The sequence below is a fragment of the Chenopodium album genome, chromosome 5 (genome assembly GCF_948465745.1).
Source record: "Chenopodium album chromosome 5, dcCheAlbu1.1, whole genome shotgun sequence".
Taxonomy (NCBI): domain Eukaryota; kingdom Viridiplantae; phylum Streptophyta; class Magnoliopsida; order Caryophyllales; family Amaranthaceae; genus Chenopodium; species Chenopodium album.
Genome location: NC_137838.1, coordinates 34,798,181 through 34,813,658, shown reverse-complemented (window position 1 = coordinate 34,813,658; position 15,478 = coordinate 34,798,181). Strand labels below are relative to the sequence as shown.

The window sequence follows — 15,478 nt, the reverse complement described above, 5'->3', positions numbered from 1 at the left end:
TGGTTATGTTGGTCTTGATTTCCTTGTTTTTTAGTCTCTTTATCTCTCAACAAATCAAATTGAGGTAACCATGTTAATATTTTTTTCATATCTAACCATTTTGCTGCTTTATTTATGAATTACACAATGAAATGAATTTATAATTTTAAATTATTCCAAACAAAGAGTATGACAAGTGTGTTTGTTTGTTAATAGAATTTGACAAAATTTGGCAAATTGTTTATATTAAAATGTGATTTTATGATTATATAAATCTTTATATGATTCTATTCTATAATTACAAGTTTTTTTCATATGTTATAATATATATTGTCATATTAATGTTTATATTGTTAATTTGATGTATATACTGTCATATACAGTCGTATATACATGACAAGATTTTGCATTTTATTTATTCATTGTTAACAGGTGGTTGTTCAACACTTGGCTAGATGTTGTTGGTGGTACACCTCCCGTTGCTATCTTGACAGATCAAGATCCTGCTATGCGCAAGGCTTTGAAAGCAGTGATGCCACAAACAAGGCATAGGTGGTGTTTGTGGCACATCAAAGAGAAATTTGGTAGCAAACTAGGCAAGTGTGTAGGGTATCATGACTTCAAGGATGAGTTGAAAAATATTATCTATGATAGTTTATTTTTGGAGGAGTTTGAATTGAGGTAGAAGGAGTTTATTGTGAAGTATAAACTTGAAAGCAACCTTTGGCTAGCTGGTTTGTATGCAGAGAGAGAAATGTGGATTCCAGCCGCATTGAAACATTTATTTTGGGCTGGAATGAGGACGACCCAAAGGTCTGAAAGCATTCACAATTTTTTTGATGAATTTTTTGATAGCCACACAGGACTCTGTGATTTTGCGGAGAAGTATGTTGCTGCAATGGAACAACGTATCCAATCCGAAAGGTTGGCAGATGCTAATTTGGCTGTTTACCTTCGTGGATTAGTAACTAATTTTAAAATTGAGGAGATGTACAGGAATTTATACACAGATGCAAAGTTTATGGAGATCCAAAGGGAGTGTAAACGGATGATGTACTGCAACGGCAGCAGCATGAGAGAGATATCAGAAGGTTACTTTGAACACTTGATAGTTGACAAAGTTTCTGTTTGGAGTGAGTTTGATAAGAAGGAAAAGCCGATTGGCAAGTTTCGTACTTACCGTGTTCTATTTTTTGGTGAAAACAAAAGTGTTGAATGTGAATGTAAGTTATTTGAATGTAGTGGGATTTTATGCAGACATTGCATCAAGGTGTTAGAGTTGCAACAAATTTTTGATGTGCCTAGTATGTATATATTGGATAGGTGGAGGAAAGATATTTTTCGAAAGCATACTAGGGTGAAAGTTGCGTTTCATGACCCCACAAAAACTGCTGACATAGTTCGATATGACAAGATGATGGTTGTCTTTGAGCCTATTTCAAATCTAGCAAGTGACAATGATGAAACAATGATGATGGTAATCGAGGGTTTGAATGAATTGGAGATGAAAGTGAAAAAGAAAACTACTCCTGCCCTTCCTATGAGTAGTGTTGGGGAGACGGGTTTTAAGCCTACTCCCCCTAGTGTGAATAACAGTAGGAGAGCTTTAACTTTTGAAACTCCATCATCAGTTGGTAAGAGTGGGGTTGAAGGTGTTGTTGTTCAGGAACAGGTTCAACAACTTGGGCATCAAGATATTGTTGTTGGGTCAATTAAGGATCCTCGCAGCAAGAGGGGTGCAGGTACAATTCGTTGTACTAGATTTATGACGACATTTGAGGAGGTGCAAAGACAGAAGGAGTTACGTAGGAAAAAATATGAAGAAAAAAAGGCTCGTGAAGAAAAAGCAAAACAAAAGGCAATTCACAAACAAAAGAGCAATGACTGTGTTGCTAATTCAACTGATCTTGTGTGTATGCAGGTATAATTCAAAACCTATAGTTGTATTCAAGTATGTGAATTAAAATTTCTTAAATGTACAATTTCTCTGGCCAGGTTAGTGAAGACACCGTTGGCAATGAATCATACTTAAGGAGGGGTGAAATGCATTTAGTAAGCTACCTATTTATATCATTGTATGCTACCCAAATTGTTATAGTTTTCCAAATTGTTACAGAGTTCATCCTTAATTGTTGTAGGCTTCTCTGCAACAACCTGTAGGTGATGACCAGCTTTTAGTTGATGATGAGTTTCTGGAGATAAATAATTCTAATAACGAAGACATCATTTCTATAGAAGACGAGTTCATACAGAGAAATGGTCTGCAGTGGGGTTGAACTTGGAAAACCACAATTTATTAATGTGTATTTGCTGAACTTGTTGTAGTCATTGTAATGTTGATGATAGTTGGAGTTGTAGTCAGTTACAACTTGTTGTATTCAGTTAGAATTTGTTCCTGTGATTGTTAAGTACTGTTTTAATTAGACAGGTTGTTCTATCAAACCGCCGCAGCTCCAAATATTTTGTAAAAATATGACAATATAATATATAAATATGATACTATGTAAGCCTTTTTTTGAAAAAACATGACAATACTACATTTACAATAATTCATTGTTGAAAGTCTTTGCAATGTGGTCTGGCTATTCTACAACTCCAACTTTGGCCCAATGCCAATTTTGGCCCAACTCCAACTTTGGCCCCAATCCCTATTCTGCATAATTATGTTATGTATGTTATATTGTCATTTTATAGTTTTTATTGTTAGGTTGATATATACACCTGTCATAATAATTAATATTTTATAATAAGGGGTTTATATAGTATACAATACACGTAGTTATGTAATCGATGTTATACTCTACTCAGTATAGATAAGTAATTTATATTATATTGTCATTATAAAATTTTTAATGTTAGGTTGATGTATACACTGTCATAATTAATTAATATTTCATAATAAGGGGTTAGAATAGAGTATACACTTGCATTTCACTTAATAGTAGGATTAGTAATTCTAATATGGGATAGTTATTAGGATGTAAGTTTCACTAAGGGCCTGTTATCATTGACTGGACTCAGCTAAATTGAACTGAACTGAACTGAACTGAACTGAATTGAATTGAGCTGAACTGAAGTGAATATTTTACAAGAGGAGGAAATTAGGAGATGAGCTGAACTGAATTGAACTGAACTGAACTGAACTAATCTCAACTAAACTGAACTGAACTGAACTTAACTTAACTGAACTGAATTGAACTGAACTGCACTTAACTGTACTAAATTTCAACGTAAGAGAACAGACCCTAACTTACTTGACTGTATGAGGTGATTTTCCATAAATTGAATTTGATTTTCAATTACATTATTTTTAATATAGCTTAACTATAATTAGGATTATTAATATTGATAATTAACATCTAACTTTTAAAAGATTTAATTTCAGTAAAAGGGAACTAAGAAGGATTCAACTAGGTTTAAGGGTCTCTTGTTCAAACTTCTATTAAGATTCAATTAGATTAAGTTTAGTTTAGTTGCTATTAGCTTATTCCTAGTTTCCTAAATACCTTTTGTCATAAATAATTACAAATACAATTCATTAAGATTTTATGTATAAGAAATTAGCTTAGTTCTAGTCCTAATCCAAATAGGGTACTAAACCAATTAAGTATACTAAGTATATTAATAATCCAACGTTTTTATGTATAAGTTTTTTTTACAATTCTAAATATAATTTTGTCATAAACTTGTGAATTATTGTCATTAGTTAGTATATGTATTGTAGGTTCTAGAATAAAGGTATTTTGTTCTTTTTTGTTGTTAGATCATTGTGATTGGTCTGTTTAGGAAGGTTTGGATTGCTGACATGGGCGACTTATGCTTTTATCATATTTATTGGCACTTTGTGATTGGTGTATTCTGGTGCGAATGGATTGATGACATGGGATTGATTACATGGACTATTCAATAGAAGACCTTTTTGGAGGTTTGTATTTATTGTATACTATCATATTAACATTTACACTATTATGTTGACATATACACTGTCATTATTTACTGGGTTTATAGAATATGGGGTTTAGGGTTAAAATGTTTAAGGGTTGTTACTGGTTTTTGGAATATGGGGTTTAGGGTTAACAATTTTAAGGGTTGAAAGGGTTTAGTGTTGGTTAAGGTTTGTGTATTATTGTTAATTGACATTTCTATCAAATTTGAAAAATTGGAACTAAACATGATTAATTAGTGATTAAAGACTATATACGGATTAAAAAAATACAAAAAAATTAACTCAACTAATTAAAAATTAACTCAACTAAAATGAACTAAACTGAATTGGATTAAAAAGGGTTAAATAAGTAATAAAATATTACAAGGGATTGTTAGGATTGTTTAGTAATGTAATGTTAATCCAGTTGAACTTATACTTTCACATTATAGTTTACATCATGATAATGAATACAAATCCAATTCCATCATAATCCAGTTGAACTTATAAGGTCAAGGATACTGTTATTATAACATATACATTGTCATATCTAAATTGACTTTTACAATTTATGGTTTAGGATTAACAGAGGGTTTAGGGGGCTAATGAATTATGACTATCATTGTATTGTCATTTTGTGTTATGTTCATGTCATATTTTTAATTTTTACTGTCGGCACATAACCATCAAGGACATAAAGTGTTGTTGTCAATTGTTTATCATAGTATCATTATGATTCAATTAGGATTCATTGGATAAATTACAAGTAGGATTACCCTTTCAGTTTAGGATTGTGGATAATACAATAGAGATTACACTATAAACTATGTTTAGGATTATTGAAATCTGAGTTGAAGTGAATTGAAATGCCCTGAGTTGAATTTCAACGTATGAGAAAAGGCCCTAAGTTGATTAGCTTGTCAATTACATTGCTTAACTACCATAACTAAACTTAACTGAACTGAACTGAGGTGAGCTGAACTAAACTGAACTGAACTGAACTGAATTTCAACGTAAGAGAACATACCCTTAGTGCTGTTAATTGACATTAGGATTCAATTTGGCTCTAAAAGGGTCTAAAAATTATTCATAGGAATGACGCAGATTCAATTAGGTTTAAGGGTCTCTTCTTTAAACGATTCAATTATCAGCTTTTAACTTAAATTCCTTTTCTCATAAGTAATGACATTCCCAAATAATTATAATTTTATTAGAGTTAACCTTGATTGAATTCAATTGAGTTTTTTGATTGATATGCATTACATTATGAAAACACTATAAAATCCATAATTTGTAGTGTATACCATTTCAAGAATAACCTTTTGTCATAAGTAAAAGTTGTTATGTATGAGTTATTTTCATAATTGCTTTTGTTGTTGTCACTTATTAATGAGTTATTGTCATTATTAGATTTATCTACTTTCGGTAAATTTATTTGGATTCGTTTGTGGCTGAATGCTTGTTATTGGTCAATTTTGGATCAATCGGATTGATGACATGGACGAGTATGTGATTGGTCTATCTTTTGAGGTCTGGGATTGATGACGTGGACGATTGTTTATGTGATTTGGCCTTGAAGGTATTTCAAGTTATTTTAAATAATTGAAGTTAGTTAAATAATGGGTTTTGACTCTATTTAAACAATTCAAGTAAAAAAGTAATGGGTTTTTACTTTATTTAAATTTGTGACATTGAATTTGACTTTAAGGGGTCTAGCTCCTGATCAGAAATTAATGGTTGTTATCCTATCTTTGGTTAAGGTTGTTATGTCCCTATCATAAAATATCATATTGTGAACAACATTGTCATTTGTTATATTTGTTTTGTAATAACAGCTGAATATAGTTGTAATTGTCTACCTCATATTCAACAATCCTAACTATTCAACAATCCTAAGTGATGATAATTGAACACATTTTGAAATTACAGATAAATACAATTTGGAATCAGACCTCCATATTTGCACTTCCAAAAATAATAAGGCAATGTTACTTCATGCCCTTCCATATTTGCATAAGTACAACATATGTTTACCTACGCCACAAAATAGGCCTCCATCTACTACAAATATGTAAACTACTAGTTTTCCCATCTTCCCTACAATTATAGGCAGTAGTCCTTAATCAACTCTTGCACATGCGGCCTAGCTTCGTTGAATTCTGAAATGACATCTTCACACAACAACCATGCTCTCTCATGTGCAATATCAGTAACCTGGTTATATTTTGAAGAATCAGAATTGGTATTTGGATTCTAAGTCATTAAAAAATTAGTACAACATATATTTACCTCCGCCATTTCGGTCACAAAGGTCTGCGCATTTCTCTTAATAGCCATCAACATATGTATTCCACAACTATGGCTACATACGACATAATTTACAAGTTAGTACACATTTAAGTAGAACCGTACCCTTAGATTAACAATCGAGCCATCTTACATATCTTGCTGTCGTGGCATTGGTAGAACTCGTCGTGTCCAATTTGTAAAGGTGTACTCTCTCCAATCGTCGAACAAGTAGATGAATGCTTGATCCATTGCCATGGCCTAAAATCACATATACGTTAGATTCATCTGATTTTATTCATGACGAATTACTACAAATAAATCATGCACACCGGGGCTAACCATTTTGGTAATCGCATGTTTGTTCTTCTCTAATGTTGTGATTGTATCCAATGAATCCATGACCACTATCTCTTCCCTATTTAGAGAAAATGCAACACAATACCAGTGGTTGTCTCGCATGACTGGAACAAAAATCTGGTAAAAAAAATGTGGATTAAATAAGGCACAAAATGCTTCTAACTAAGTGTAAAAAACCATATCCAACACTTATGTAATGTAAAAAATAAAGGGAAGAGTTTCTTAATTTACTGCATGTATTCTGTTCAAAGGAGTGCCCTTCATTTTCTTAGTGTAAGCCATAGCTATCCTCTTCAAGTTAACCTCCATATTTCCACCGTGCTGGACCAGTACCTGCATAACATAGTTGTGTTAATTAAATACATACTCTAACTATGAAATGTTGTTTGTTTTAATAAATTGTTCCGTTACCGAAAATGCAGGGTCAAGCATGAATCTCCGACTTTGATTACGAAATTGTTTCTCCCAGACCTTTTCATATAGGTTTGAACAAACCCTCACATACTGCATCAAAAATCATGTGTGTTTAAATAATATATTTAGGATTAAATTATGTTTCACAAGTATAAAGATGAACACTAATAGATGCTAACCGTATCATAAACCATGCCATTCTGATGGATAATTTTCCCACAATACACCTTCGTAACAAAATCTACTCCACATTTGATGAATGTGTGTGGAGAGCTGTTATAAAACATGTAACCAAAATATAAGCAAAATCCAAGATATCCAAAGGTTTATAAAATATTAATATATGTAATAATTTAACTTGTATAAACACTTACTCATCATGTGTGAATCTTGGTGAAGCTACCGTGTTGGTCATCATAAAGTGATAAAGTGGATCAAAGTACCTCCTTATACACTTCGGCCTCCATGTTGTTACATAAGAGGGTTCCAACAAAGCTGGAGCCAATTGCCTACGCCTTCTGCTTCTCTTTGTCTTCTTTCTGAGTATCAAGTGTTGAAGTTTAGTCATGTTGTGAAGTGGCGTGACAGGCTCCTCTTCAGTAGAGTAGCCAACTAAGTTGCCGAATTGTCTCGGTTGCTGAATATCAACCTGACCACTGGACGAGGCCACCCCTACCTGACTAGTGGCCTGACCAGTTGAGGCCACCCCTACCTGAACGGTGTAGGCCTTGTCTACTTCATTGAGGGTCGTTTCACCTCCTTTGGAGCATGGCCTCTGCAAGAAATAGACAAAGGCAACTATAATAAGTAAGAATGTGTGATAACTGCAAATCTTGTGTGGAGTAATTAACCGGAGGCCATCCCTACCTAACAACCGGAGGCCATCCCTATGTGACAACCCGAACCCGAGGCCACCGCCCCCCCTACCACCTGACAAGTGCATAAATCAACACATATGAAGACCTATTCTTTATTTTGGAAAAATCCACAAGTTATAATGACAGTATTAACAATATCAAAAAGCAACTACGAGAGTACCGTTACTGATGTACTTCCACCATCAACAGGCTGCTTGCAAGTCTGTGAAGACTCCAACACCAAACTTTTACCAACCAAGGAAGACTTTAAACCATCGAAAACGGATACAGTTTTCGTATCAACATGTTTGAGGTAGTTTTCAACATCCTCAACAGTAAAGGAACTTTTCCGTTCCAAACCCATTCCCTCCGGGTTGTTAAACACATACATTGACAAACCATTAGGTCCTTCTTAATCACAACGTGTGTAGCTTATTGCAGCTAAAATCCCAACACCTACTACATCTTCATCATCACCATTGTCATTTGGATCCAAATCTTGAACCATCACCTGTCATTACACGACAAGCATACCCTAGGTTAATTATGTAACAAAATTTGCATTTGCACTTATACTATTAATGTATTAGGTTATACTGTCATACTAGTCCCATGCATCAAATGTACTAATAGTTAATGCATGTATTTGTCAGTTAACTAACGTATATTGTCAGGAAAGTTACATCAAATTAGTTGTGGTTTTAAATTATATGATTGTATGTGGTCCATTTTATACCATACATACTCTTAGATCATTAACTAAGTAAGCATTAAACTAAATTATTATTTAAAGTACTATATCCTTGTTTGGAGTACTTAAGAACAAACATTTTCTTATAATTTTTTTATTTCCCAAAAGTTGTCAAAATGTGTAAATGCAATAAAAAATTATTATCTCCTTTTACGTACATGAAAATTGTGTTAAAAATTATGTCCTATGAAATGCTATCAAAATTGTGTCAAATATTATGTCCCAAACTTAAGCTATCAAAAAATTATCTCATAAAGGGAATCTGTAAAAAAATTCAGAAAGCCATTTGAGACAACTTGTTTTTACAACTATGCACCCATCAAATGTTTCTTTGCATCAAAGACAAGGGAAATGAGAAAGTTAACCTGATGAGGGTCACCATGCACATGCACAGGGTTCCCTTAGTCAGGTATACTCTCCTTTATCTCCTTCATCGTTGCCTCCACTTCTTTATTGTCGGGCTGTTGCTCATCCCCTGTGAGATATTCTGACCCCGTGTTGTACCCGTCCCGTGCATGAAATTGATCAAGGTCACTATCAACAGGGTCATTAAGCTGAACCGGGTCAGGCACCTGTGGTTCTGCAACTGGTTGTACCTCTAGTTGGACCTCCTGTGGTTGTACCTCTGGTTGGACCTCCTGTGGTTGACCTGGAACAACTTCAGCCTCAGGTGGCACAACCGTACCTTGCTGAACATGAGTGTGTCCATCACACTCCATGTTAACTTCAAGTTCAACATCAACAGGAACCTCAAATTCAGCAGCATCTTTATGATGATCTACAAAAAGGAAAATTTCAAGATATGAACTGAAAAAATCAACACTTGATATTTTATTTTCACCCTCATTTCTCAAATTAATTTACCTTTTTTCTTCTTTGGCTTTCCTCTCGTATGTGTCCTTCTTCGTTTAACTGTTGAACATAGCTTTTCTAACTCGTCCTCGGTGTCCTCAAACTCAGAGTCAGTGTCTGACTCAGACACCTCAGCATCCCTTCTTCGTTTGAAATGCCTTCGAGTCGGAAGAGTGTCCATTTCTCGTTTTGGGTGGTCAACTACACCGTATGACACCTCTCCCACAGCAAAACACTACAATGCATGACAAATTAAAGTATAAAATAAATTAGCAGAAGATTCAAATGCCTAAAAATAGAAAACAAATAACATGGGGTGTGTGAACTATACACTATGAACAAAGTACTGATCATAAGAGAAAATGCTCGACTACAAGGTTGCTTAAGGCTACATCACATAGGATTTTTTTTTCATCACATAGATCAGAGTTAGTTTGACAACAGAAACCCAATATGATCCCAATTCCTAAGTGAAGCCAAGGTCAGAATATAATGCACACTTACCCCAAGCTTCCCATAATCACGACTCTCCAACCGATCTTCCTTTTCCGCTTTCTTCATTTCATCTGTTGTCCACACTTTGATGCGTGGGTAGACATCCCACTGTACTGGAATCCTTTGTAGTCTATCCAAATACAAGATCTGCATTGCATTTGTAAACATGCATAAAAAAATAATACAAAAAAATTAGGATGAAAAATTTTTAATACAAAAAAATAAACTACACTTACCGCCAAAAAATATGTACACCCTCCAAGACAGGATGCCCACCCATCCGCATAGAACCTCTTACTAAAACCACGTAGAGCGTGGAGCAACTCATCCAAGACTAGAGTACATCAGTCATACTTTTTCGGGTTCTGAGAAGCTACGGCAACCGGGTGCATTTGCTTCTTGCTCACTCTATGGCAGGATGTTGCACAAAGAATGTTAAGCATTAACAACACAAAAACCTGCTTGAACTCTTCCTCATCATCTATAGGGGCCTCAACTGCGTTTAGTAGAGTGCTCCTATAAATACCAGAAGTGTCGTTCCCCATAGGAGTGTTGTACTTGTCATATAAGTAGGCTTCTAAAGCCTCATCAACACACTTCCTAGGAAGAGGTTTTTTCCCCTTCGGAAGTCCAAGAACCCAACGCACTTGGACTGCGTTCAACCGAATTTCTTTTCCATCGATGGCCACCAGAGTTTTATTCTTCACATCTACTCTGGTAGCAATCCAATATGACAAGTTCCGTGGCAGACTTTTCCCGGCACAATACAGCAGCTTTCCGAACCCCATATTGGAAACAATGCGCCTCTTGGTAGGGTCAAAGGTAGCAAAAACCCTCCCTAAAGTCTCCATGGCATAGTTCACATTAGACATTGTCTACAAAATGAAAAAAACATAACATAATCAACAACTTAAATAATTAATAAGACAAACAAGACAACATAAAATGGAGAGAGCACACTAATTTGTTAAAGGATTAGTAAGACAAACAAACAAGACATTAAAAAAATCAGCAGTGGAAAAGGATTATTAAGAGAAACAAGACTGAAGGAAAATCAGAGAACATATGCATTTAGTAAATTTTAGGATGTATACAAAGAAACAACTCAGAATTATGTATATAGTAACATAGGATGCATGTATCATGACTGATGTATACAAAGAAACAACTCAGAATTATGTATATAGTAACATAGGATGCATGTATCATGACTGATGTATACAAAGAAACAACTCAGAATTATGTATATATACTCAGAATTATTATCAAATTTCTCACCTAAGTCAAACATTATATTATATGAAACACAATCAAGGGATACAAGGAAACCATAAATCATACTTGATATCATCTTCCTAAAGGCAATGTAATATCTTCTATAAGAAGATTAATCTTCATCTATCTAAGGAAACCATAAATTCACCTGCCTACAATGATATAATCACACTTTATGATATTACTATTATCTCATTAATTGTATGATTAAGATTATTTGATTTGATGACATAAAAATGACAGCGTTACTTATCTTTACTCTACTCACAACAGTGGAAAGTGTCCACCAAACTCAAGTCACTTGCTCTATACATGCTGCCACGAAAACAATAAAAAGAATACCTCCCTACATATTTTGGTGTTTGCAAGGTATACCTTCTTGTGCTGGTAATAGGTTGCTATTACTTTGCCTGCCTCTTTCACTTGACCTCCCACACTTTACGAATTATCCTATTAGGATAAACAAAAATATAAGAAAGAGTTAGTGTTGTTTATCAAAATATACTATCCAAATATATGCCTATATAAATAAACTTACAAATAAAAGCTTCCACTCACCACATACACAGCAGGATCAAGTGCCTTTGTACCACGATACCATTTATTTCTAGCTATCCGACAATTGGAATTCAGACTTGGTTCCTACACATACGATCATATTGTTGCATTACAAAATACTAAAATTACAATATAAAATTACAATATTAAAGTACAAATAATCCAAACATTATAAAATACTATAACCAAATTACAAAATTAAAGTACAAATAATCCATACACTTTCATCATCTTTCTCATTCAGTTTTCCCTTCAACTTTTGCTTGCCTAACCCTTTTTCCTTTTCCTTTTTTTTGCCTTCGCCTTCTCTTTTATCTCCATGTGAAGGGCAAGGACTTCACTCGTCATGCTTTCTGAATCAGCACTGAAACCTTCCGATTCTGAATCTGACTTGGGACTAAAGTCAGAATCAGATTCAGATGTTGAAGGTTGCTTGACTTGCATCGACTCCGGTACATTTTGGTTTTTTGATTGTCTTCTACTACCTGCATGCATGCATAGGGATATGGATATTTATCAACAATTCCAAGTGGCAGAAGTTATGACATAAACCCCATAAAACAATCATATGCAGCACAATAAGTCTCAACCAAAATGTATTCCTACTTTAGTGCTTCTCACTGGTAAGAGGTTAAGAGCTAAATCATGACCAGCAAAGTAAGACCTTAGGAAGCATATAGTTCATACATAATAAGTGAGGACACACACAAGACAGATTTTATGGCCACTAAGACATGAAATAAGCTAAAATATAAACATATTTATTCACCTTCCCAAACGATATCCCCCAAAATTCGAGCAACAAAATTCGAGTACTTTCAATTTTAGTATACTCGACAAAACTAAACAATCATAGAAATGCAAAATTATTGAACACATACATGAGAAATCGAAACCAACCCACCAAAACTTAACTAATAAAAATTAACACAAAACCATGGGATAAAGTCCACAATCTACAACTATTCACAGAAATAAAAAAAACCCAATTTACCAATTCTTCAATCTCAAATAAAATAATAACACCACAATCGCAAAGTAAAGAGGTCAAAATACACAATATTCAATCCCAAATGACACCCATTTGAATAAATCAACCCAATTAAACTTTCAATAAGCATAATCATACCATTTGAAAGGTTTTTACAGTGACCCAGAAGAGAAAATTCATGATCTGTAATAATAACCAACACAATTTGATTTTATCGAAATCAGTGGGAAGATAAACTACTACTGCTACTGTCATCATATGAGGTAAGAGTGTTAGGTGTAAATTTATCGCAGTAGAAACCATTGCTAGTGTTTATCTGCCTTAGCAACCAACACACTAAAACTAACTGAGAACGTGTAGCAGTAAACTTAGTTATTATAAAAAGCTTTAACTGTGAAAAGGGATCACACAATTAGAAGGCTTCAATTGAAGAAAGCCTTTGTAATCTCATAACTACCGAATTTTGGAGTATATTTATTCAACTAAATCAAAATCAACTAATTATCAATTTTACAACTTCCAACTTCCAACTAGAGAGCCTATATTGTCAATAAATAGAGTTAATCATGTCATCAAAAATGATCTCAAAAGTTACTCAATTAAGGTATCAAAAAAACTTTCTAAGTGCTCTTTAGTTCTCAGCATATCATTAACTCCTTAAAGTTCAACACTGTTCTTTTACCATCAAAAAGCTCTTTAGTTCTCGAACACTTAACATGTCAATCACTCCTTAAAGTACAACCCTTTTCAATTACCATCAAAAGAGACCAGACTTGACTTCTTAACTCCCTTTATATATGTTTCCAAATAAATTGAAAAAGGTCTAGAGATTACTAAGTATGCTTTCAATACAAGTGTTTCCTACCAATAAAATAAATACAGCAATATAATCTTCAAAATCACAATCTACTCTCACAACTATGGACCTATATTTCAACATTTAACTCAAATATAAAGTAAAAAAAAAAAAACTAATAAAAACAACTATGGACCTATTTCAACATTTAACTCAAACATCAAAGAAAAACAGAGAACATCACACAACTACAATGTAGCACCTAAGAACACCAAAACTAAACATCTCAAATTCCACTCCAATAGTCACAACACCCACTTAAGAAATCACAAATCCACAAACTCAGTGATTATACTTTTGTTCTCAAATCATCAATCCATAAATAACATAACTAGACATAACAATCCCACCTTCAATCAATAAAACTCCACAAATAGCCCCAAAAAGACACAATAACAAACATCAAAATAATGCAACCCAATATACAGGTTTGTTCATATGACTTCTCCCAAGTATACTTTTATAATATAACTATCAATATTCACAGACTCCATAATTACACTTGGCATATCAGCACAATGTAAAAGTCACTCCTTATATCAGCACAACACATTTAAACTCACAAGAACACAACCAAAAACCATAGTAAACTTAGCATCCCAATAGTCTTTTTAGGCATCCCAATATAAATTTTATTCCCCATGATTACTCAGACACTTTTAACACAACTAAGAAACAATAAATCTTCCAGAATTAAACGTATATTGAATTCTTCCAGAAGCACCTATATTGAATTCTTGAGTGTGATAACTATTATATTTTCAAAGTATAATTCAACTAATTCAAACTAAAATTCAACTTCAATTTTGAAGGTCATACCTATTATATCACTTGATCAACTACAAGAACTTCGTTCCTTGGTTCACCAAGTACAGATCAAATATACCAATGTAAGAGCACCCATAAAATGCCAAATATACCAATGTAAGTAAGAAAATATAAATTGAAGCTGGCAGCAGCCATAAGAACATAGCTAAAACCACCCTCTGACCCTGAAAAACAGAGCAACCCACAAATAAACACCCATGCACCACCCATCACCTTCCCAAAATGCCAGCCGTACTTCAGCTTCGACTCTATACTAACTAACTCAGAGTATAATTCAACTAATTCAGAGTATAATTCAACTAATTAAAACTAAAATTCGACAAAACCCTTAACCCCCAAAAACCCTAAACCCCACAATCCCTAAATCCACGCATAACTTTAACAAAATTCAAAATTTATCAACCCTAATCTAGAAATTCGCAAGTCAAACACAAAGAACATTCAATCTACGGTAAACCCTAGAAATAAACACCAAAATTCGCACAAATTTATAGCAAAATCTTGCCCAATTTCTGAATTGAAAGTGAAGAACTAACCTCGACAACGCTTCATTATAGAAAGGTTGATAATTTTGCCCGGAGACTCGAATTCAAGAGGGGCTTAGCTTAGAGAAGAGATTAGAGAAGTAGGAAGAACAAGAAGAACACCCATTGAGCTGAGGGAAGCCGTGAATATGGAAAACCAAAGAGGAATGAATAACGGAAAACGGGAGTAAAAGGTTTTTATATGCGTATAGGTATACGTATATTGTATTTGCATGTTGTATCTTCTACCATCATTAAGTGTGAAATTCCAAGGATGCCCTTGTGCTGGTCCAGCACTTTGCTGGGCTGAGCCAAGCTCCCCTAAGGGGCGCCAGACACATCATCGCGCATCCAAGGAGCTCATTAGCCCTAAGGGGCGTGAGACATTTCATCGCCCATCCAAAAGGCTTATTAGCCATAAGGGGCACAAAATATATATCGCCCCCCCCCTCCCGAGGGGCTCGGCCACCCTAAATGGCGCCTAACATAATAATAAATACAAGTATACATAAGTTAGCCTTAACAAT

At 34.2% G+C, this 15,478-nt stretch overlaps 2 protein-coding genes and 1 long non-coding RNA gene across 4 annotated transcripts; all 3 read right to left on the bottom strand.

Annotated features, from left to right (window-relative positions):
* Positions 1 to 5,810: 5,810 nt before the first annotated feature.
* LOC145632822 (uncharacterized) lies at positions 5,811 to 8,212 on the bottom strand. Its single transcript, XM_081685156.1, has 9 exons — positions 8,003 to 8,212; positions 7,339 to 7,739; positions 7,144 to 7,237; positions 6,962 to 7,054; positions 6,782 to 6,883; positions 6,533 to 6,667; positions 6,345 to 6,451; positions 6,194 to 6,266; positions 5,811 to 6,118 (listed from the first exon to the last, which is right to left on the bottom strand). The coding sequence occupies exons 1-9, from the start codon at positions 8,210 to 8,212 to the stop codon at positions 6,008 to 6,010; spliced, it is 1,326 nt and encodes a 441-aa protein (XP_081541282.1). The 3' UTR covers positions 5,811 to 6,007.
* On the bottom strand, positions 7,842 to 10,033 carry LOC145630672 (uncharacterized). 2 transcript variants are annotated; one of them, XR_014112170.1, is made up of 5 exons: positions 9,929 to 10,033; positions 9,437 to 9,659; positions 8,938 to 9,350; positions 8,003 to 8,332; positions 7,842 to 7,894 (listed from the first exon to the last, which is right to left on the bottom strand). XR_014112170.1 is itself a non-coding variant. In XM_081682877.1 (3 exons), the coding sequence occupies exons 1-3, from the start codon at positions 9,983 to 9,985 to the stop codon at positions 8,974 to 8,976; spliced, it is 657 nt and encodes a 218-aa protein (XP_081539003.1). In that variant the 5' UTR covers positions 9,986 to 10,033; the 3' UTR covers positions 8,763 to 8,973. The 2 variants fall into 2 exon arrangements, 1 of the variants encoding a protein (XP_081539003.1); XM_081682877.1 differs by lacking the exons at positions 7,842 to 7,894; positions 8,003 to 8,332 and having other exon boundaries at positions 8,763 to 9,350.
* Positions 10,034 to 10,083: 50 nt separating this feature from the next.
* Positions 10,084 to 12,204, bottom strand: LOC145630671 (uncharacterized). Its single transcript, XR_014112169.1, has 4 exons — positions 11,973 to 12,204; positions 11,753 to 11,836; positions 11,570 to 11,644; positions 10,084 to 10,794 (listed from the first exon to the last, which is right to left on the bottom strand). It is a non-coding gene; the product is annotated as an uncharacterized LOC145630671 (long non-coding RNA).
* Positions 12,205 to 15,478: the final 3,274 nt, after the last annotated feature.

Excerpts from the sequence above, each read along its gene's own strand:
- LOC145632822 (XM_081685156.1), bottom strand. The coding sequence starts at position 8,212 with ATGTATGTGTTTAACAACCCGGAGGGAATGGGTTTGGAACGGAAAAGT. Across the intron at positions 6,668-6,781 it reads CTTTGAACAGAATACATGCA|ATTTTTGTTCCAGTCATGCG; the intron begins GTAAATTAAGAA and ends TTTTTTTACCAG. Across the intron at positions 6,119-6,193 it reads TTGTGACCGAAATGGCGGAG|GTTACTGATATTGCACATGA; the intron begins GTAAATATATGT and ends AAATATAACCAG.
- LOC145630672 (XM_081682877.1), bottom strand. The coding sequence starts at position 9,985 with ATGAAGAAAGCGGAAAAGGAAGATCGGTTGGAGAGTCGTGATTATGGG. Across the intron at positions 9,660-9,928 it reads GTGATTATGGGAAGCTTGGG|TGTTTTGCTGTGGGAGAGGT; the intron begins GTAAGTGTGCAT and ends CATGCATTGTAG. Across the intron at positions 9,351-9,436 it reads AAAGCCAAAGAAGAAAAAAG|ATCATCATAAAGATGCTGCT; the intron begins GTAAATTAATTT and ends TCCTTTTTGTAG.